The following is a 21745-nucleotide window of genomic DNA, read 5'->3' on the forward strand; positions in this document are numbered from 1 at the left end:
TTTTTTCAGAGGGACATGGGCACCCTAGAAGGGTGGTAAGTAGGCGAGTGGCAGAATTAAAAGGTCTCTGGCTGCCGAGGCGGGTGGCGACGGGGCCGGCCGTTGCTGTTGTTTGGCTGAGTGGTGGACAGGGTCAAAGCAATCCAAGGTCGACTTGACAGGGCCTGGTAATGTGGGAGGGAGGGAGAAAGAAGCAAGGGGCTAATGGCCGGGGTGATACCACTGGCAGAGATGTGGAAGAGTGGGAGAAGCTAGCTTGGAAGGTTAACTTTGATTTTGAACACCTTGTGTTTGAGAATCCTGACAAACCTTAGACCCCCTGAATTTTCTCTCAGGGATTCTGATTCTTAGCAGCCTGATTGCAGAGGAGGAAAAATGGCTGGGGTTGAGCCAGACAGTTCTGGGCAAGGAGTGAGCATTCGCTTGTTTATTGAGGAGGCTGCTGCCTGGGCCACACTCCCTCCGCCAGCTGCCAGGTTCGTGCCCCGGTTGAACCCGGTTTTCTGGCCATCCCTTTCCACCTGGGAGCTGCTCTTCATACTTCCATTTGCTTATACAGCCCAGAGCCGATTTCTGTTACAGCAGCCCGGAGAAACATGAATAGGGAATAATTCTTTTTTTTTTTTTTTTTTTTTGAGACGGAGTCTTGCTCTGTTGCCCAGGCTGGAGTGCAGTGGCACGATCTCGGCTCACTGCAACCTCCGCCTCCCAGGTTCAAGTGATTCTCCTGCCTCAGCCTCCCTAGTAGCTGGGATTACAAGCACACGCCACAACACCCAGCTAGTTTTTGTATTTTTAATAGAGACAGGGTTTTGCTATGTTGGCCAGGCTGGTCTCGAACTCCTGTCCTCAGGTGATCCACCCGCCTCGGACTCCCAAAGTGCTGGGATTACAGGTGTGAGCCACTGTGCCTGGCCCGAATCAGGAATAATTCTGATGGCTAAGGAAGACAGCTTCCGGGAGAGTAGCAGAAAGGGCACAGGATTCCAGGCAGAAGGCCCATCTAGGGCAAAGGCGAAGGTGTGGCTCAGCCTGCCTCTTTTGGGGAATGGCGAGTGTGTTCTGGGCTCAGGGTTCTTGGTAAGGGACAGAGAAGACTCGGGAAAGATCAGTTGAGGTGGAATGTGCAGGCTCTTGAGTACCCTGCTCAGGAGCTGGAGGTGGGCTACCCTGCAAACTCCAGGCCATGAAGCCCAGGAAGATGTCAGGCTGGTCTTCCCATGCCCTTGTGTATCTGAGACCAACTGTCACTAAATGTTTCCTTTACACCCTGGACACACAGCTAGACTCTACTTCTCAGGTTCTCTTGAAATACAAGTCTTTAGCCAGAGGGTGTGGAGGGAAATGCTGTGTATCACTTTGAGGTTGAGGCCATCAAAGCCTCCCAGAGGTGGCCCCCTCTCTCTCTCCCCATGTACTTATGATGTTGATGCCCAAGGCAGCTTGAGTACTACCTGCTGAAGGCAGGGCCTCTGTCACCATAGATCCTTGAATAACAGTATGGAGCAGAGCCCTCATCTCAGCCAACTGGATTTTATCTGACCAACAGTCCAGCTTCTATTGGGTTGAGCCACGAGGTTTCAGGATTTATGTTATGGCTGCTAGCTTTTATTAACGCAGACCTGCAGACCTATGGGGCGTGGGGAACTAATTGGGGTTTGGGTTGTCATCAGAGGTTTATTTATTTTTTTAAGACAGGGTGTTGCTCTGTCGCCTAGGCTGGAATGCAGTGGGTCAGTCATGGCTCACTGCAGCCTCAATCTCTTAGGCTCAAGTAATCCTCCCAACTCAGCCTCCCGAGTAGCTGGGGCCACAGGCAAGTGCCACCACGCCTGGCTAATTTTTTTTTTTTTAATTTTGTAGAGATGGGGTCTCACTGCACCACCCAGGCTGGTCTCAAACTCCTGGGCTCAAGACCTCCCAAAGCACAGGCATTACAGGCGTGAGCTACCATGCCCAGCAGTCACCAGAGGTTTATACCCTGGTTTACCACTGTTGTTCCTCATCTCACTATTTTAACCCAGAACAAATGAGATAAAAGAACTTTAATGCTGAATTTTGATGTTAATTGAAAGCTAGCTTGTTGGAAACTCTGTTCACTGCTATCTCAGGACGGGGTGAGCTGATGTCCCCAGAAGACTACCAAAACGCAGGCACCTTCCCAGGGGAGGCTTACTGACACCCGAACAGGTAGAGGTCTCTGGAAATACTTTTGGAAGCTGAAGAACGCTCTGATATGAAATGTAATATTTTGCAGGCAGAGGTGTACTCTTTTTTTTTTTTTTTTTTTTGAGACAGAGTCTTGGTCTGCCAGGCTGGAGTACAGTGGCACCATCTTAGCTCACTGCAACCTCCGTCTCCTGGGTTCAAGCGATTCTCCTGCCTCAGCCTCCCGAGTAGCTGGGACTACAGGCACGTGCCACCACACCCGGCTAATTTTTGTATTTTTAGTAGAGGCAGGGTTTTACTGTATTAGCCAGGATGGTCTCGATCTCCTGACCTCGTGATCCACCCGCCTCGTCCTCCCAAAGTGCTGGGATTACAGGTGTGAGCCACCACGCCCGGCCCCAAGAGGCATACTCTTATAGCTCATGAAGACTTGAAGGAGGTGAGGAGCCTCTGCCCTGGGAATCCTCTCATGCGCTTTCAAGGTTTTAACTGTCTTCAAAACTGTTAGAAGGAGCCTAGATCTCTCCTTAGCTTTTCGTTTATATTTTCAAGAGTCTGAGACATTTTCACAGCTATTTCTTATAGGCAAGTCAAATTCAACATTTAAAGACCTAATTTAATCACCCAATCACCCAATATAGAAAATATGAGTTATCTTTGATTCCTCCTGATTAGACTTGTCAGTCCTATGTTTGACATTCCAAGCTCCTTAATTCTACTTTCCTATGGCACTGCCTTAGTTTAAGCCGCTCATTTCTTCCAGCTCCACCACCATCAGGAGCACTTCTCCAGCGGGTCTCCTTGCTTCCACTGTTACTGCGTCCTACTTTGTTCTAACGCCACCCTGGTTAGCCAGTGATCCCTAACCCTAACCCTCTGTTCAAAGCCCAACAGCTTCCCCCGTCATTCAGAAAATCCAGAATCTGGCCTACCAGGCCGTTGTCACCCCAATCTAGCTGCCCCGCTTGCTCTTCCCATCCCTGACTCCACACTAGCCACATCCTTCATCACAGCAGACACCGCCTGCAAAGCTTTGGCTCTTGCTGTTCCTTCAGCCAGGAATACTCTGCCCTTAGGTACGGAACATGAGGGACATGAGGGACATGACTAGCTTCTCTTCTCCTTCAGGCCTGTGGTCAAAGGACCCCAATCAGGAAGGCTTGCTTTTGCCACTGTCTGAAATTGCCACCCACCTCTCCTTTTGTCTCTCCACTTACTTTTCCTCTTTTTTTTTTTTTTGAGATGGAGTCTTGCTCTGTCGCCCAGGCTGGAGTGCAGTGGCACGATCTTGGCTCACTGCAAGCTCCACCTCCCAGGTTCACGCCATTCTCCTGCCTCAGCCTCTCCCAGTAGCTGGGATTACAAGCACCCACCACCACACCTGGCTAATTTTTTGTATTTTTAGTAGAGACAGGGTTTCACCATGGTCTCGATCTCCTGACCTTGTGATCCACCTGCCTTGGCCTCCCAAAGTGCTGAGATTACAAGCGTGAGCCACTGCGCCCAGCCCATGGTGTCTTATAAGTGTCTTATATAAGGGTACCATTTTTTTTTTTTTTTGAGACGGAGTCTCGCTCTGTTGCCCAGGCTGGAGTGCAGTGGTGCCATCTTGGCTCAGTGCAAGCTCCGCCTTCTGGGTTCACGCCATCCTCCTGCCTCAGCCTCCCAAGCAGCTGGGACTACGGGTGCCCGCCGCCATGCCTGGCTAATTTTTGTATTTTGTTTAGTAGAGACGGTGTTTCACCGTGTTAGCCAGGATGGTCTCGATCTTCTGACCTCGTGATCCACCTGCCTCGGCCTCCCAAGGTGCTGGGATCACAGGCGTGAGCCACTGCACCTGGCCATAAAGGGTACCATTTTTAATCTTTTATATAACATTTTTACTATACCTTTTCTATGTTTAGACAAGTTTAGATACACAAAGACTTCCCATTGTATTACAGTTGCCTACAGTATTCAGTATGGTAACATGTTGTAAAGGCATGCGGCCTAGGAGCAACAGGGTAAGCAGCATAGCCCAGGTCTGTAGTAGGCTGCACCATCTACCTTTGTGTAAATGCACTCTAGAATCTTTGCACAACAAAATCGCCTAACAATGCACTTCGCAGAATGTATCCCCTTCATTAAGCAACCCATGCCTGTACTTGGTAAGTGGATTATTCCAAAAGCCTCCTGGTTTCCTGCCAGCTGCTCTGTCCCCTGACCACACCTGCCTCACCCAGCAGTGAATTCGACATGGGCAGGAATAGGACCTTGTTTACCACTGAATCCCCAGCACAGGGCCAAGTCTATGGTGAGTGTTCAACAGACACTGGTTCCTGGCCGGGCACGGTGGCTCACGCCTGAAATCCTAGCACTTTGGAAAGTCGAGGTGGGAGGATCACTTAAGCTCAGGAGTTCGAGACCAGCCTGGGCAACACAGTGAGACCCCATCTCATGGGGAAAAAAAAGAAAAAAACAAAAACAGATGAAGACACTGGTTCCTAAATGAAGGTCCAGAACTGAATCTAATTCATTTCTGGGTTCTTAGCACCCAAGAGCTAGATTCATTCAAGCATGCGCAGTAATTGAGGGCCTACCTATACTTTTCATAAAAATTATTCTTTATGGCCGGGTGCGGTGGCTCACACCTATAATCCCTGCACGTTGGGAGGCTGAGGCAGGTGGATCACCTGAGGTCAGGAGTTCGAGACCAGCCTGGCCAACATGGTAAAACCCTGCCTCTACTAAAAATACAAAAAATTAGCCGGGCGTGATGGCAGGCGCCTGTTGTCCCAGCTACTCAGGAGCTGAGGTACGAGAATCGCTTGAACCCAGGAGGCAGAGGTTGTAGTGAGTCGAGATCGTGCCACTGCACTCCAGCCTGGGCAACAAGAGCGAAACTCCGCCTCAAAAAAAAAGAATAATTATTTTGTATTTACTCTTAACATGATTTTAGCAGCCAAGCCAACCTCAGTGAAGGAGTGTCTGTTGCTACAGGTCATCCTGTGTGCCCTCTCGCAGACATGACCACCTGGCGCCCCAAGACTTCAGGCCTGGGCCTGCAGCCCCTTTCCATGCTGACAAGAAGCTGCGGGGCCCGTGCAGGGTTGTGCCTCAGCCAAGAGGGGTGCCTCACACATGCCCCTGCATGGGAGGAGGTGGGCTCACTCTCCAGCAGACAGACAAACAGAAATGGCCCCAGGGAACAGGTAAAGGTTCTGAGGCAAGTATTTATTCCAAGCAAACACGTGGGCGTGGACAGCTATCTCAGAGCCTACGTCACTCAGCAAAGTCACACATTTCAAAGCAGGTCACACAAGTCTCTCATGAACAGCCTTCCAGCTTCAGCCCTTCTCTTGCCACCTCTGTGGTCTGAGCTGGGGGAGGGGGAGGGCCTCCTAGTTCCCAAACAAAACACAGGTACCTAAGGGCTGAGAGAAAATTACACAGCCTTATTTTTATTAGTATCTATCAAGAAAAAAAAAATCAAAATTCCCTTCCTGCTCCAACCCCACCTCCACCACCTGGGCCCTCAGGGAGAAGCATCTGCCCAGCGAGGACCTGCTGCCGGAGCTGTCCTTGGAGCCTGGGCACCTGTGCACGGCCACCCCTCATGCCTGTGAGCTGCCACAGGTCCCTTCCTCCACAGTGTGGGGACGAAAGGGCAGGTGGCATTTCTCCAACCTTCAGCTGTAGGCCTTGGGAACTTGGAAAAGATCAGCAATGTCCAGCAGGGCTTGGCGGATGTGGTTTCCAAAGCGCTGGGCGTTCTGTGGGAGCCAAGAGTTCAGATGCACCTTCAGATATGCACCCACCCCTCTGTTCCCACAAGCAAGGATGCCTCCCCGGCCAAAGACACCTGTGTTCCTGGGCAGCCCCAGGTGGCATCCCTTCCTCAGGCCTGAGCTGTGGCAGGAGACTCACCGTCTCTGAGCTTGAGAACTTGCTGGAGATGTGGAAGAAGATCGTGTTCTCGCCTGCAATCATGTAGGAAACTCCATAGCCATCATCTGCTACCTGAGGGCAACAAGAAGGGTGAAGAAGGCACAAATCAAACCTTGAAGATCTGAAAGCCAAGCTGATATTGTACTTGTTCTTCCCACAAGAGTCGCAGGAACGGGCCCCAGCCCTAAGACACTGCATTTTTCCTGAGGACCACCCCTAGGAAACCGTGAAAACCAAAGAATGCTGCCCAGACCCCACCAAGGATCTAGGACCTCCCAGTTTCCCTCAGGGGGCTTAGTCTCTAGATCACTCCGTCTCTCTCCAGAGGGTTCTCTAGCCTTCTGACAAGCTAGCCCATGTGAAGGTTTCTGTGGGAGACAGCTGCACTCTCTTGGATAAGTAGACTTCAGAAGCACCCAGTGCACTGCCCAGTACCCTGGAAACCAGCCCCACAGTCATGCTTCAGTACCCTGGAAACCATGGTCATGCTTCAGCAGGGAGGTAGTTGGGATGGGTGGGTCCCAGGTGCTTGGCTGCCTGAGTCCATAGCTAACATTCTGCTTCCATGCAGGTCTGGGGTTATGCTCTCCTCTAAGCAAGGTGCTCCTGCCTCTCGTCTGACCTCAGGGGCTGCACTCGCCACTGAAACCCTCAGGGCCCTGGTGCTGCCCACCCATCCCCTTCAGGAGCACTCACAGGGCCAAAGCCACCTCCAGCGCCCAGGTGATTGGGGTGCTGCTCTGGGTCGAACATGCGGATCTGGGATTGGGGGATCTGGCTGGTGGAGAGACGCCAGGGTTCCGAGAGCACCTGCAAAGGAGGCCGCAGCTGGTCAGAGGCCACACACCCAAAGCACCTGTCCAACACGTGGTGTCTGCAACCTACTCTGAGCCAGGCACGGTTCTGCTGAGGGTGCAGGAGCTCCCTGGCCACCACCCCGTGGTCCTCTATGCATCATGCCACATAAGGCTTGTGTGAGCTGCCCAGCCCTCCCTCTGCTCTGCCTCTCCCCCACATAGCCTCACTAGTCTCAGTAGTGCTGTCACCACCTGACAGATCATACATTTGTCTGTTCCCTGTCACAAGGACACCAACACCACGAAGAGGATGTTGCTCCTGCTCAGTCCCAGGACCACAGGCCCAGGTGGTGTGTGGGCGGGAAAGCTGGCCCAGCCCTCCAGGGAGCTTCAGGGGAGCGAGCCAGACAGAAAACAGGCTGTGCTCCATCATGAGATGGCCCAAGCCCTGCGTGTAGGAGGGCAGTGGGACAAAGGACACACCCAACAACGGTGCTGACCTCAGCAAGGAAAGGAGAGCTGACTCCTAGGTACTTGGAGACCAAGTAAAGGCAGAAGAGGTGCCTGTCGATCCCTGCCCCGGTCATGGCCAGGCGGTACATATTCTGGTGCTTCTTAGCAGCCTTCTGGAAGAGATCTCGCAGGTCTGCTTTCTGCGGGGCAGAAGTAAAGGGGTGAAGAGTAGCCCTGGCCCTCCAGGCAGACAGGAGGCAGAGGGGGCACCTCACCCGACGACCGTGACCCCCACGTGGGCAGAGGACACTTACCGTGTAGGACCCCTCCGTCATGGCCTGCACAAAGGCTGTGGACTCGCTGGTACAGGAACGCACAGTCTCAGTCCGTCCCTCCCGGAACATTCTGGTCATTGAGGCCTCATAGGTCAGGCAGAACTTACCCCTGTCCTGGGATATACAGAGGGGTGAATCTGGCAGGTGGACCCTGGTACCACCCCTGCCCTCTCAGCAGCGGGAGGCAGGGCTCCTACCCGGAAGTGAGCCAGCTGCAGCGCGATCTGCACAAAGGCATCAGGGCTGGTCCGGCACTTCTTGATGAGGCCTTTGCCAAAGGGCAGGAACTGGAAGCAGTACAACTCCACGTCGTCTGCCAGCGCCTTGGCCACCTGGTAGGAACTCTCGATGACCGCCTGGCACTGCCAAGACATGGGAAGGGTCAGCTGAGGGTAGGGCTCTCCAAGCAGGACTCTGGGTCATGTCTGGGAGGCATGACGTTTAGCTGGGAGAAAAGGCACAGCCGGCCAAGACATCTTCAGGAGGAGGGTACGCAAAAGACAATCTGAGGGAGAATCAGCCCCCAGAGGCCGGGCTCAGCTTTGTGGGTAAGAGGGAAGTGCTGAAAATGCTCCAGGGGCCTGTGAGTGCCTCCTCCATCTCATGGCCTTCTCTAAACACAGATGGCCCCAGGGGCGGTGGGTGGTCTCTGTCCTCCCTGAAGCCAGTTTGGACTCTACAGGTATCCTGAGACGTGCCCTGTGCCTTCCTGAGGGCTGGGCCAGGCAGTGGGGCCAGCAGGGGAGGAGGAGGCTCAGGCCTTGTCGGGGTTGTACCCACCTGCTGCTTTGTGGTCTCACACCTGCTCTGGGAGCTTCCAACCCACCTGTTTTGGAATGTCCCACTGCAGTCGTGTAGGAGGTGCGAGCGCAGGGTTCGGTTTGCCCAGGCAGTGCCCAGTCTCCGTGTAGCCCAGGTGGAAGCTGTCTGTGCCCAGGACAAACTGCAGGGAGAGGATGAGACTGAGAGGCCGGCCTCATCCCCTACAGCCTGCCCTGCAGGTTCCCTCTGCAAGGCTATTACCTCCCAGAGGTGCCCAATGATGGGAGCATCTGCCCACGCATGCTCTGCATTGAGACCCAACTGGCCATTCTTGAAGGAAATGAGAGTGAAGGATTTGTCAAACCACCTGCAGGAAGAGTAGACACATGAAGAACCAAAGGTGGGAATGTCCAGAGGAGCTTGACCTGCAACCCCAACCTTTAACCCTAATTACTAACCCTATTCTCTCTCTCTTTTTCTCTCACTTTTTTTTTAAATTGAGATGGAATCTTGCTCTGTTGCCCAGGCTGGAGTGCAGTGGTGTGATCTTAGCTTCCTGTAACCTCCCGGGTTCAAGGGCTTCTCCTGCGTCAGCCTTCCGACTAGCTGGGATTACAGGTGCCTGCCACCATGCCCGGCTTTTAACCCTATTCTATAACCCAAACCCTAGCCTTTAACCCTAGCCACTAGCCCTACCCAACCACTAATCACAATCCTAACTACTTTTAAGAAGGGGTCTCGCTCCGTTGCCCAGGCTGGTCTTGAGCTCCTGCGCTGAAGTGATCCACCTGCCTTGGCCCCCAAAGTGCTAGGATCACAGGTGTGTGCCACTGCACCCAGCTCATAACCCTCCCTTCTTTTATCTTTAATCCTCTAACCATAACCCTAACTTTTAACCTTAAGCTGTAACCTGTGGGGCTGGGGCTGCCGTACCTGTTGTAGCAATTGCCATGTAGCAGGGCCTTGCCATAGAGGCTGAGGCTGGCCTCATCTTCGGGGTCATAGCAGTAGGATTCCTCATCCAGGGCCACAAAGAAAGCGGCACGCTCGATGGCCTCCAAGGCAGCCTTATTCTTTCCAGAGCTAAAGAAGGCCTGGCGTGCCTGCGCCCACTCCACCCTGAAGCATGGGGCAGGGTAAGCAGTGGGCACGTGGACTTGGGATGAGGGTGCCTCTGAGGGCCTGACTGGACCTGGAGATGGGGGTGGGGTGCCAGGCTGGACCTGGAGATTGGGGGGTACCAGGCTGGACCCAGAGATGGGGGGTACCACGCTGGACCTGGAGATGTGGGGGTGCCAGGCCGGGCCTGGAGGTGGGGGGGTGTGTGCCAGGCTGAGCCTGGAGGTGGGGGTGTGTGTGCCAGGCTGGGCCTGGAGGTGGGGGGTGCCGGGCTATTTTGGAGGGTGTCCCCACCCTCTGCACACTTCACCTGGCTGCCACCCGTCAGAGGTAGGTTATGCTGGCTGTCCTGCTGCCATGACCACCAATGCCCCTCCCCTAGTTGTGCCTCCAGCCTCCAGTTCCAGGGTGGCAGGCAGGGCCACGCTCCTCTCCTCACAGAGCCCTGAACTCAGGGTGGGGACAGTCCCTCCCCAGAGGCCAATACCTTCCTCCTGCAGTGAGGGCTGCCAGCTTCTCCTCCCCAGGCTGAGGTGGGGAGGGGTCGTCCAGGATCCTCTGGAACTGCATCTCCAGATCCTGAGGCTTGAGCAGACGGGCGCCCTCATAGAGCCACAGCTTGAAGAAGCGTCCCTTGTGGTAGACAGCCACGTGCCGGCTGTCTGAGAGGTGCTGTAGCACATCTGTGATACAGGCCACGGGCAAGCTGAGGCGGGGCCCCCAGCTACATCCTGGGAAGGGCCCACCTCCCATGCACTAGGTGACCCCTGCAGACCCTGCTTTGCTTGGCCTCTGCCTGGGCCTTCCTGCCCCCTGGATGGGATCCGTGTGTCCTAAACCAGGCCCTGTGCTGGGTGCTTCCGCTCTCTCTCACGTAACACCAACAACAATCCTATAAAGCATTTCACAGAAGAGGAAACGACGCACTAGAAGGTTGTGCAAACCGCCTAAGGATACAGTGTCAAAAGCAGGGAAGGCTGCTGCCTCTGCCAGACCCCTGGGTGCGCCCCTCCCCTCCTCTGCCGGCTCCATGGCAGCGCCGGGTCTGTCCTAAGCTTTGGGCTGCAGCAGGACTCCCTTCACCATGCGCAGTGAGCCCCGGAGGGGAGGGGCTCTGCTCTGGGCCCTGTGGGGACCCTGCGCCAGCATCATGCCTGTAAACAATGGATGTCTAGTATCTGTCACAATTGACTACTGTTCACAGTTTCAGGACCCTGAGGCACTGGGGACGCTTGGTGATGAGCAGGCAGGAGGGCAGCGAGCCAGCCAGATGGCCCACAGGTAGCAGCGAGGGGGCTCAGTTACCTGTGTCCTTGCCCGGGATCCGAGTGGTGTTGAACATCCTCTCCATCTGGTAGGAGCACATGGGCACTATGCCCAGTGCCATCACCTGAGGGAAGGCCCAGCGTGGCTCAGACTCAGGTCTCCCCTCCCATCCCACCTTCAACCCCGACGCAACTCACAGGCTTGATTTCTTCACGGTCCAGTTTACGGCGATACATGATCATGGCATGGATGATGTTTCCCAGGCGGGCTGCCTGCACGTCTGTATTCTTGATGAGCACAAGGTCCTACAGAGGAACAGAGCCCGCGGGGTGGGGGCCTCTGTCTGGGTGTCACCTGAGTCTTGCTGACCCAAGGACCAATCTATTCGGGGGCCTGAGGTGTTCTGTCTCCCTCTTCCAGTACATCCTGCACATGCTGCCGGGGTGAACCTCCAGAAATGCACAACTGATCGCAGTAACCCTCTGCTCCAGCTTCAGCCTGAGCTGCTTTATTCTTTATTTTTTAGAGTTAGGGTCTTGCTCTGTCGCCCAGGCTGGAGTGCAGTGGGACAAGCATGGCTCACTGCAGCCTCAAATTCCTCGCCCTAAGTGATCCTCCTGCCGCAGCCTCCTAAGTTGCAGGGATTAGAGTCATACACCACCACACCTGGCTCTGAGCTTCCTTTTTATTTATTTATTTATTTATTTTTAAATTTTTATTTATTTTTCTGAGACAGAGTCTCGCTCTGTCACCCAGGCTGGAGTGCAGTGGTGCGATCTCGGCTCATTGCAAGCTCCACCTCCCGGGTTCACGCCATTCGCCTGCCTCAGCCTCCCGAGTAGCTGGGACTACAGACGCCCACCACCACGCCCGGCTAATTTTTTGTATTTTTGGTAGAGACGGGGTTTCACCGTGTTAGGATGCTCTCGATCTCCTGACCTTGTGATCCACCTGCCTCGGCCTCCCAAAGTGCTGGGATTACAGGCGTGAGCCACTGCACCCGGCCTGAGCTGCCTTTTTATAAGCTATTTTATGTGCTTGTATTCTACTTCTTTTGCTTTGATAAAGGGGTTCTACCACTAAAAAGCAGTTTAAAACCTCTGCTATGGACAAGTTGTGTGTAAGTTCCTGGAAGGACAGCTTATGGAGGAGAATTCCAGTAGACTCTGGCAAGTCAAGTGTGCTTTGGACCGTGGGAAAGGAGAGAAGAGGCATGCCATACAGCCCAGGTGGCTGGGAGACCCAGAGACTCAGAAGGGCCAGTTATATGGGGCAGAGGCAGACTGTGACTTCCTGAGCTCTAAAAGCAGCAGCCTGGCCTCCATTCTGCTGTCCAGCTCCGCAGAGGGACACAAAGCAAGACACGTTCTAGACAATTCCCTGGTTATGGTGTCAGGACAGCTGGGAACCCATGGCCAGGAGGCCAGTGAGGAAACCAAGGAAAGAGGTGACAGAGCCCGAGCTGGGCAGGGGCAGTGACCCCGGGACTCTGAGAAGCGGTGGCAGGCTGGCGGTCTCCACTCTCCTCATCCTCAGGATCCCCATTGCCCCTAAGCTGCTTCTGGACTCTTCTAGGATCTCCTCTCTCTCTTCCCTTTCCCTCAGGCCTCACTCCATAACCCCCACTTGCCCACGGAAGCTGCTACTAGAGCTCCGGGCTGTCCTCCAGGTCCTTTGCCTTGGAGCTGGGACAGAGCTGAGCACGCACGGGGACCTGGAGGCTCTAGTTCATACCATGACATAATAGTTGCTGTTCACCATGAGAGGGCTCCTGCCTCGAAGGTAGATGTACTCTTCCCACCAGTCACTCACCTGTGGGCAGGTGGAAGGTTAGAGCTGGGGCGGGTGCAGCCAGGACACATGGCAGGTGACAGTGAGCCCAGGGGCACGAACTTACATAGTTACTTGCCCACCATGACTTGAGCACCAGGTATTTCTGCAGCCTGGGGGCAGTCTTGTCCTGGAATTCTTTGGCCAGCAACTCCATGCGGTAATATTCCTCATCATCCAACAAGGGGCGCACAGACTCTAGGTACTGTCCAGCCAGTTATCATCACCGTGGGGCCAGATGGCAAGGGCTGCCTCTATCTTAGTCCTCTTCCCACCTCTCCCTCCTCACCCAGCCCCATTATTCTCAAGCCCTTAAGGCCACTCTTTGCACAGAACCTTATATTTGGAAACATCTCCTGAATCCAACCTCCCCTGCCCACTGGGATGCCCAAGCGAGGCCCTCACCCGCTGAATTGTGGCTGACACCCTGGGCACAGGAAGCTTGGGCAGAGATGTCTGGAAGCTGTAGAGCATAGGGTGCCGGCTGGATAGAAGGCGGATACACATCTGGGGGTACAGAGCAGAGTGCTGGGGTGGGGAGCCAGTGGAAAAAATGGAAACCAACCAGCAACTCCCTGAGACCCTCAGAGCCATCCCAGCCCCTCCAGGACAAACCACACACCAGGCACCAGTGCCCTGTCTGCCTCTCCCCTCTAGCTCAGAACCCCAAAGGAGTCCAAAGAGTCTCAACCCAGGTGCCTGAACCCCTCCACTGGCTGCTGCTCACAGCCCAGATCCTGGTCAAGTTGCTGGTCTTGCCATGCAGCTCAAACATCCACCCATGGTAGCAGAGAAGCAGCTTCAGGGTTTGGCGGAAGAAGAAGATGCCCGTCACCCAGACGCCCGTGGAGAAGATGGCCATGCTGAGAAGTGCCCGGGTCTGCGGGGTCTGGTAGGGGCCACACCTATTGGAGAGGGGCGAGGGCTGCAGGGGGTCCTCTTGAGGCCAGCCTCGGGTGGCTGTGAACTGTCTCAGGGGAGACACCAAGGGGAAGAACCTCCCGGGCACACTCATGTCTGACTGCGTCAAATGAGCTGATATAGGGCTAAGACAATGGTTGTCATAGGGGAGGGCTGCCGCGTGACTGCCAATGGCTACTGTCCTGTATCTGCCCAGCTCAGGAACCTCAGCCTTGGGTGCTGGGCCCAGCCCTCCCTGGCGGCACCTGTGCCCTTCCAGTTTCACTCCTTACCCCTGAGGGAGGCATCTCTGGATGCAACTGACCAGCCCCAAGGAGACGTCCACGTTGCAGAAGGAGGAACCCACTGTTGCCATGACGACGACCAGCCAGCTGGTGGGGCTGCCAGGGTACACCCCCCTGAGGATGCCATTCTGTGGGCAGAAACAGGCGCCCTTATGGAGCCGGAGGGCGTGAGGTTAGCCTGCCTGTGAAGTCTTGGGAACTGGCTCCTGGTCTTGGCCTGGAAGGCTTTCTCTCCTGATGCCCTGCTGTGCTCCTTCCTCCGCCACACCCACAGCTCCCTGTGTCCGACCACATCCTGTGCACCCCTCTGGTGTCTGTACTTCCACAACCTGTACCGGGCAGAAGTGCCAGCCGAGGAGGCAGTGAGGGACCCTAACAAAGCGCTTAACAGCTGACAGCCGGCCTCTGCCTACGCTCTGAGAGCTCCGTTCTACACCTGCTGGGAGAAGCACCTGTGCGCACCTTGATGCGGATCAGGCGTTTCTTCCAGGAGTTGATCCCAGACAGGTAGACGTGTTTCAGGGCCTCCCGACTGAGCCGGAAGTCGACCCCGTCTGGGGTCACCGTGAACTGGAAGGCCACGGCCTGGTGAGCTTCCGCCATCCTGGGGGTTGGTCGGCACCTAGGACGGGGGCAGATGGGTTCACGGGCGCGCTTAGGCTGGCCCCGCCGCCAGCCGCGCCGAGACGCCCCCAGCCAGTCCGCGACCCCTCGCGCCCCCCACCCCGCGACTAGCGGCTGCCCCCGGCCCGCGCCCCCCGCCAGGCCAACCGCCGCCAAATCCTCGCGCCAGCCTTCCGGGTGGGCACAGCCACTGTGGTGCAGGGGATTTGGTCCTTGAAAGCTCCAGGAGCCCCAAGGACGGTGAAGGGCAGCCTGGAGTTGGGGGGCGTCAGCGAGGGCGCGGGCAGGCGAGAGAGGCGCCCCTGGAAGTGGCGCCGGCCTGGACAGAGGCAGGGTTCGGGAGCCCGCCCTTCCCCACCCGAGCGCGCGGGCCCCAGCGCCGTCCTCGCCCCTGTGCAGGGCTGAGGGCCCAGACCCCCGCGGGCCGCCCTGTGCCGGCCCCTACTCACAGCTCGGGTTCACTCCTGTCCGTGCGTGGGGCCAGCCACTCTGGCCCGTGTCCCCACGTCCTTCAGGCCTAGCCACCCCCGCCCCGCCCTCACCAGGAACCTGACACCTACTCCCAAATCGGGGTCGGGAAAAACGTGGGGCGAGAACCAGAACCCACCCACCTTCCGCGGTGGGAATTGCAGGGCGCGGCTGGGTTTCTGTGCGGTGAAGGTTGCTCAAAGGTCTGGGAGCCTGGGGGGCCCCAGAGTCTCGTGAGGATGGTGGCATTAGAGCTAAAAATAGCCAAATGTAGGGAAAAGGTCACCGATGTGTCAGCTGCTGCCTGTTCTGCGATCGCTGGTGCTCCGGGCGGCATCCCCACCTCAGGGTCGTCTTCATACCCCCGTCACTCTCCTTCTCCTCCCCAAGTCCTAGTATTTATTATTCTAAGCTGGAGCCAGGGGACTGGGGAGGGATGGGGGACCCCTACTGGCAGCATGAACCCTAACCACTTTCAATCCCAGAGCACTGAAGAGTCCCTTTGTGTGTACTGCTCGGTTTGGTACTTTCTGCTGCTGCTCAGCAGGGCCAGGACAGGGTGCGAAGAAGAAGCTTGTTTATTGTGTTACATACACAGCATGGGGCTCTGGCCTGCCAGCCATGGGGACCTACTCAAACTCAGGGACAGGCCGGTCTCCTGAACCTCAGTTTCACTTGGGGGCTCAGCCCGGTCGCCAGGGCCTTCTGCTCGTTGTTCCTCCCTCCAAGGTCCTGCCCTGGAGGCTCCAGGAGAAATCCAAGGAGTGGGAGGGTGGAGTCACGATGAGGAGTGGACACTGGTCAGCTGCCCCTTCTGCTGGAAGTAGAACTGGAACCGAGACTGGGCATAGTCCTAGGGAAGGAAACCCACCCCACACAGTGGTGAGAAGACGTGGGACCAGCATTCTACATCCACCTCAGGCTGCCCACAGCCACCCGGGACTCCCCAGGCGTCCTGGAAGAGTGTGGCTGCTGCTGCTCCCCAGCTAGCATTCCCATCCCCAGGGTCACTTACCAAGTAACCAAATTCTATGGTGGACATGGATGCCTGGAGGATGGACCACAGACCCCAGAAGAAATGGGATGCCAGAGCATACCTGGGGGGAGGGCAGGAAAAGGAGGGGCATTCAAGAGCATGTCTAGCACTGCTTGGATCCCCTCACCCAGGTTGGCCAATCCCTACAGTTTTAACTTCTCCCCCACTGTCCTAACTCCATTCTCCACAGCCACCTTCCCTGCAGCTTGATAAATTTGCCTCTTCCCCAATCCCTCTTTCCTCTGCTCTGCCCTACCCCACCCCGCCCCTCCTTCCTCACCAACTGACTTCTACCAGCAAATCTTCTTCCAGTTTTCTCTGCTCCTCTTGGGAGAGGGTCTCACCTTTCTTTGCCTCTGCCAGGTAATGACGAATAAAATGCAACTACGATCAATGGCCAAGAGTCAGGAACTGGGGAGACTGTGGAGTATTTCCCAGATAACATCCTTTCTGGCCATTCCTTCCAGACTCCACCTCCCTCCTTCCTCACAGGATGGGTCCTGCTCCCCAGCCTCTGGCCCACATACCTGCTGTTCTTGAGTGGGGTAGTCTGTGGGCCTTGCTTTGTAGAAAGGCCATTCCTCGTGAGTATAATCATAAACCCACTCACAAAAATGGTTCCCAATGTCAAAGCCCCTGGGAGAATAAGGTGGACATTCAGTCCCCAAATGCCCTGGGCAGCTGGCCTGTTTTCAAGAGCCCTATGGGAACAGATCTATGGGAAGCCATCTTTCCAGCCTCACCTATAGTTATAACTGCTGTACTCGAAGTCCACCAGCATGAGGCTGTCAGCATTTTCTGGCTCTGAGAGCAGCAAGATGTTCCCTGGGGGAATGGGGTGAGGTTCTGCTCACTCCAGAGCCCTCTGGCTCTTCCATCTTGGGTTAGGAGACTCAGATGCCTTCTCCTACCTTCCTGGATGTCATTGTGGCAGAAGACGACTGGCGATGGGGTAGACTCTAGTAACTTCCTACAGGGGTATGGGAGCATGGGTCCTGAGCAGGAGTGACTAGAGGAGGATCAGAGCCACCCTAACAGGCCAGGCCCTGACACCAGCCCTCAGCAAATACTGGAAGGGCGGACACCATTACCATTAGCCTTGTCCTGCCCGCCCTCACCTGAGGTTGCCCATCTCATCCTTCAGGCTGTACATCTCCAGCAGGTTCACCTCAGGGAGGCCAGTTGGGGGCAGGTCCTGGATCTGTTTTAGGTACCTGAAGCCCAAAGAATAGGATACACTGGCTCTGCTATTCTTTCCCACCCCTCTCCTATCTACCCCTCAGGCCAGACTACTGCACCCCTGCTCCTATCACTGTGTGACTTGTCCGGCAATCATTTCTTTTTTTCTTTTGAAATGGAGTCTTGCTCTGTCACCCAGGCTGGAGTGCAGTGGCGCGATCTTGGCTAACTGCAACCTCTGCCTCCCGGGTTCAAGCAATTCTCCTGCCTCAGCCTCCCAAGTAGCTGGGACTACAGGTGCATGCTGCCATGCCTGGCTAATTTTTTTGTATTTTAATAGAGACGGGGTTTCACTGTGTTGTCCAGGCTGGTTTTGAACTCCTGAGCTCAGGCAATCTGCTCACCTCAGCCTCCCAAAGTGCTAGGATTACAGGCATGAGCCACCGTGCCTGGCCTTGGCAATCATTTCTTTTTTCTTTTTTTGTTTGGTGTTTTGAGACAGAGTCTTGCTCTCACCCAGGCTGAAGTGCAATGGCATGAGCTCAGCTCACTGCAACCTCCGCCTCCTGGGCTCAAGTGATCCTCCCACCTCGCCCACCTCGGCTCCCAAAGTTCTGGGATTACAGGCATGAGGCACTGCATATGGCCTCTGGCAAGCATTTCAAAGCCTGCTCTGTGACAGCCCATGACATCAGATCCACTCAAGTGGAGGGCCGGACAGAGCCCCCGACACATCCGCTGGCATGGAGGTTCAGCTCAGGTGTACAGGAGCCCTGAGGAGGCTCCTGACTCACCGCTCCATGGTCCCAAACAGCCAGTGGGGCTCCTTGGTGAAAGGCATCTCCATGCCATGAAATTGCGCCATCTTCGTGGCAATGGCTGCTGACAACACTGGCTCTCGAAGCTCTTGAGTTTTCAATGGCCGACTCTGCACCCAGGAAGCTATCAGGGTGGTGATGGGGCTGGGGCAGGAGGGGGAAGGGCTGGGGCAATGAGGGGAGGTCAGGGTTTTGGGGGAAATTCCCTCCTTGGGGTGAGGGATGTGAAGGCAGACATTGGGCACTGGGGTAGGGTTAGGGGGTGGAGGTGCCTTGGGGAGGACAGGGTAGGACTGGGCTCATACTGGGATGTACTGTTCCAGCCGGCCCTCTGGGAAGACTCCGTACAGCTGGGGCCCCAGCGACCGCTCCGCAAGGATGGCGAACATCACGCTTTCTAGCACCAGGGAGTCCACGCCCTGAAAAAGGATGGACAGCAAAGGGGCCAAGGCAAAGTGGCACAGGGACACACATGAGGGCTCGCCTTCCTCCCACCAGAGCTGCGACTTCTGGTCCAATTGCCTGGAGGCTCTGGAGCACAGGCTTTAGCGTTGGTCTATTTTTATTTAGAGATGGGGGTCTCACTATGTTGTCCAGGGTGGTCTCGAACTCCTGTGCTCAAGTGATCATCTCGCCTCAGCCTCCCAAAGCTCTGGGAATACAGGCCCAGGCTTCGGTGTAATGAGGTAAGTGTCACTCAGACCGTGAACCTCGGTGTCCTCAACTGCGCAATGGGAACAATACTACCCGCATCGCGTAAGCGACAGGCCCTAAAGCCACTGGCGCTGCGGCGCTCACACCCCCCTCACCTGCAAGATGGCTCCGTACAGCCGCAGGAGCACCTCCCGGGGCTCCTCGCCAACGCTGGGCAGGTGGTCCGGGAGCGAGCAGCGGAAGAGCAGGTTGCTGAGGCCTCCGCTGCAGACCCACACCAGGCGCGCTCAGCCCGCGGCCGGCCCTACCTGCCGCGGCCCCGGCCCCCTCCCGGCCAGGCCGGCCCCGCCCCGCCCCAGGCGCGGGCGCAAGAGGGGGGCGAAAACATGGAGCATCCTGAGGGCCCCGCGGCTGACCCCTGACCCCGATCCGCGCACCGGAGAGGCTGACCCCTGACCTCCCACCTCACGGGGTAAACCCTCAGCTCCTCGGGCTGCACTCGGCGCCAGGCCCCGCCCAAGTACTCCCGGCACCATTGGTAGGCTCGGCGCTCGGCGTCACGCGACAGCGACGAGGCGCGCCGCCGTTTTGGGGTAGTGTCCGGGCACTTAGACTGCTGCAAGCCGTCTTTGGCCAGGCAGCCGCCAACAGCCCCGCTTCCGGCCACAGCTGTCCCCTCGGCCGCCATGGCGCGGGCTCGACCGGGCCCCAGGCCAGGCTGCGCTCCTCTCCCTTCGGACGGGCTCGGTTCCTTCCGGCCGCGCTCGGCTCCTCTTCCGGCCGGCCTGGGCTTCTCCGGTCATACTCGGGTCTCTCCGGCTCTATTCGGCTCACGGCTGCGGCGCTCGGCTCTCTCCGTGCCCCGGCCCGGGGGCTCTTTCCGAAGGCCGAATTCCGCAGATCTCTGCCGGGCCCCGCCCCTATGGGCAAGGACCAATGGTCTCTCTCTGGGCGGGGCTGCTGTTGGACGGCCTGGGCCAATTCGAGGCGCCGGAGGCCAATCAGGTGGCGGAGCGGCGCGTGCGCGGGCGAGGAACGGCCCGGGCGTGGTAGCGTCCGGGAAGACCGGAGAGGAGCTGCGTCTCTGCCCCGTGGGAGCCGGCGGGGCGGCGGCTGCAGCTGCAGCTCCGGCGCGAGGGCTCCCTTGCCGGGCCGTCTTCCCCGGCCCCTGGGGCGCTCCGACAAGGAAGAGCCGTCCAGCGCGCGTCCGTCCTGAGCGTGGGTGAGGCCTGGAGGAGGCGCGCGCGCGCTAGGCAGGGCCGCACAGTGCGGGCAGAGTGCGGGATGCGGGCACCCGGTGGGTACGCAGTAAACATTTGCTGAAGGAATGTGACCCTTGGGACAGTTCCGATGACTCCAGTTGCATAAATGCCCAGTCTACACGGGGACTCCCTGGCTGGTAGAGCCGCACCTCTGAATGAGGAGTCTTTTGCTGCCCCGCTTGAGATGCGCGTCTTCATTCATTCCCCTCTCCCCCTAGCCTCCTCGTCTCCTCCAGGCCTAGAACCAATTACAGAGTCAAACCCAAGAGCAGAAGAAAGTGAAGACTCGCAGCTTGCTGCAGCCCCCTCCTCGGCCTGCGCACCTCACATTGAGGGCGTCCTGATTTAAACGCGTGCCTCCTGCATTTCTGCTTCTGCCCCAGGCTAGAGCGGCGACCAGGAACGCTGGACCCACAGAGATCTGTGGCAATGTCTGTCGAACCATGGTGTTCTTTGGGGCATCTGACTAGAGTATTGTTTGATAACCAGAAAGAAAAAATTAGTGATCACAAGGCTAATGTCACTTGCTGCAGTGGAAAATCATGATCATTCTGTTTAAATCTGAGTCAGTTTTGAGACCTAGAGCCCATTAATTGACAAGGAGGCTTGGTTCCTCTCAGGAAGGATCTTACAATACCAGCATCTGAGCATATACCAAGAAATATTCCTCCAATCCTTCCCTAAAGGGACCTAGAGCCACTTTAAAAAGTAACTGGTCCGGGCGCGGTGGCTCACGCCTGTACTCCCAGCGTTTTGGGAGGCCGAGGCGGGCGGATCACTTGAGGTCGGGAGTTTGAGACCAGCCTGGCCAACATAGCAAAACCCCGTCGCTACTAAAAATAGAAAAATTAGCCAGGTTTGGTGGCTTGTGCCTGTAATCCCAGCTACACGGGAGGCTGAGGCATGAGAATCTCTTGAACCCAGGCCTTGTTGCCGCGAGCCACTGCACTCCAGCCTGAGCGACAGAGTCAGACTCAGTCTCAAAAAAAAAAAAAGAAAAAAAAACTGATTCTGGCTGGGGGCAGTGGGTCACGCTTGTAATCCCTGCACTTTGGGAAGCCGAGGTAGGAGGATCGTTTGAGCCCAGGAGTTTGAGACCAGCCTGGGCAACATAGCAAGAACCTGTCTTTACAAAAATTAAAAGATTAGCTGGGCGTGGTGGCAGGTGCCTGTGGTTCCAGCTACTCTGGATGCTGAGGTGAGAGAATCACTTAAGCCCAGGAGGTCAAGGCTGCAGTGACCTGTGTTCACGTCACTGCACTCCAGCCTGAGCAACATAGCAAGACTGTCTGAACAGCAACAACAAACACACCAAAAAACTAGTTTACTTCGGAAAAGGGACTGTCTAGGTCTTTGAAGGGCTGATACAGGATTTGAGCTGACACTGTTTCCAGGAGCCCTGAAGCATCATGGCCCTCTCATTAGGGTGCAGGCTTATGGAAATCAGATGATAAGCAGAATTCCCAACCCGAGTCCTGTGATTACTTCTCTGGTCTCAATGCATACTTGGGATGTTTTTACTTAGCAGAGGGCGGAGCGTGTACATTGATCCCAGGCCTTTGGTACCATATGTAAGGAAGCGCAAAGTAGAAGCCTTTGAAACTCCTCACCCTACTGAAACCTTTCTAAGATAGTAAGTCAGAAACAATGCTGCATTCCAGGTGTAATTGCAGAGGTATTTTGCCCTCAAAGACTTATAAAGCAGTGGTTACCGTTTCATCCCTTCAATTAACCTGAATGGCTCCTGCTAAATCTTGGTGGATTCAAGTAAATGATGATGCCCTGCACAAACTTAGCCAAGTCGTGTCCCCGATCACACAGCTGTGCTAGGTGTGGTATCT

General features: G+C 56.1%; 3 protein-coding genes and 1 long non-coding RNA gene across 13 annotated transcripts in view; 2 read left to right on the forward strand and 2 right to left on the reverse strand.

Moving 5' to 3' along the window:
- Window positions 1–5363: 5363 nt before the first annotated feature.
- CPT1B (carnitine palmitoyltransferase 1B) lies at window positions 5364–15606 on the reverse strand. Of its 3 annotated transcripts, XM_004063705.5 has the most exons (21): window positions 15589–15606; window positions 15099–15209; window positions 14326–14485; window positions 13852–13991; window positions 13386–13563; window positions 13064–13165; window positions 12726–12863; window positions 12563–12640; window positions 11026–11133; window positions 10868–10952; window positions 10050–10245; window positions 9377–9562; window positions 8705–8810; window positions 8508–8624; window positions 7879–8043; window positions 7661–7795; window positions 7394–7546; window positions 6793–6906; window positions 6076–6168; window positions 5836–5921; window positions 5364–5582 (listed from the first exon to the last, which is right to left on the reverse strand). In XM_004063705.5, the coding sequence occupies exons 3-20, from the start codon at window positions 14464–14466 to the stop codon at window positions 5838–5840; spliced, it is 2319 nt and encodes a 772-aa protein (XP_004063753.2). In that variant the 5' UTR covers window positions 14467–14485; window positions 15099–15209; window positions 15589–15606; the 3' UTR covers window positions 5364–5582; window positions 5836–5837. The 3 variants fall into 3 exon arrangements, with proteins under 3 accessions (XP_004063753.2, XP_004063752.1, XP_055230413.1); XM_004063704.5 differs by lacking the exons at window positions 15099–15209; window positions 15589–15606 and adding an exon at window positions 14937–15059; XM_055374438.2 differs by lacking the exons at window positions 5364–5582; window positions 15099–15209; window positions 15589–15606 and having other exon boundaries at window positions 5584–5921; window positions 13884–13991; window positions 14326–14463.
- On the forward strand, window positions 9538–11314 carry LOC134758184 (uncharacterized). Its single transcript, XR_010133135.1, has 2 exons — window positions 9538–9579; window positions 10767–11314. It is a non-coding gene; the product is annotated as an uncharacterized lncRNA (long non-coding RNA).
- On the reverse strand, window positions 15516–19543 carry CHKB (choline kinase beta). 8 transcript variants are annotated; one of them, XM_004063708.4, is made up of 11 exons: window positions 19107–19543; window positions 18798–18906; window positions 18294–18407; window positions 17965–18098; window positions 17110–17205; window positions 16903–16961; window positions 16735–16816; window positions 16519–16627; window positions 16272–16375; window positions 15971–16052; window positions 15516–15808 (listed from the first exon to the last, which is right to left on the reverse strand). In XM_004063708.4, exons 1-11 carry the CDS (start codon window positions 19328–19330, stop codon window positions 15734–15736), a joined length of 1188 nt encoding a protein of 395 aa, XP_004063756.2. In that variant the 5' UTR covers window positions 19331–19543; the 3' UTR covers window positions 15516–15733. The 8 variants fall into 8 exon arrangements, 6 of the variants coding, with proteins under 6 accessions (XP_004063756.2, XP_018873769.2, XP_018873770.2 ...); XR_002004080.3 differs by having other exon boundaries at window positions 15748–15808; window positions 16272–16347; window positions 19107–19526; XM_019018224.3 differs by lacking the exon at window positions 16272–16375 and having other exon boundaries at window positions 19107–19523.
- A 179-nt stretch (window positions 19544–19722) lies between these two features.
- The window catches only part of MAPK8IP2 (mitogen-activated protein kinase 8 interacting protein 2), a 28924-nt gene continuing 26901 nt past the window's right edge, over window positions 19723–21745 (forward strand). The window contains exon 1 of the mRNA XM_031005302.3: window positions 19723–19864. The gene's annotated coding sequence lies outside the window, so the exon portion shown is untranslated. The remainder of the gene's footprint in view (window positions 19865–21745) is intronic.

This window comes from Gorilla gorilla, chromosome 23, assembly GCF_029281585.2.
Source record: "Gorilla gorilla gorilla isolate KB3781 chromosome 23, NHGRI_mGorGor1-v2.1_pri, whole genome shotgun sequence".
Classification (NCBI taxonomy): domain Eukaryota; kingdom Metazoa; phylum Chordata; class Mammalia; order Primates; family Hominidae; genus Gorilla; species Gorilla gorilla.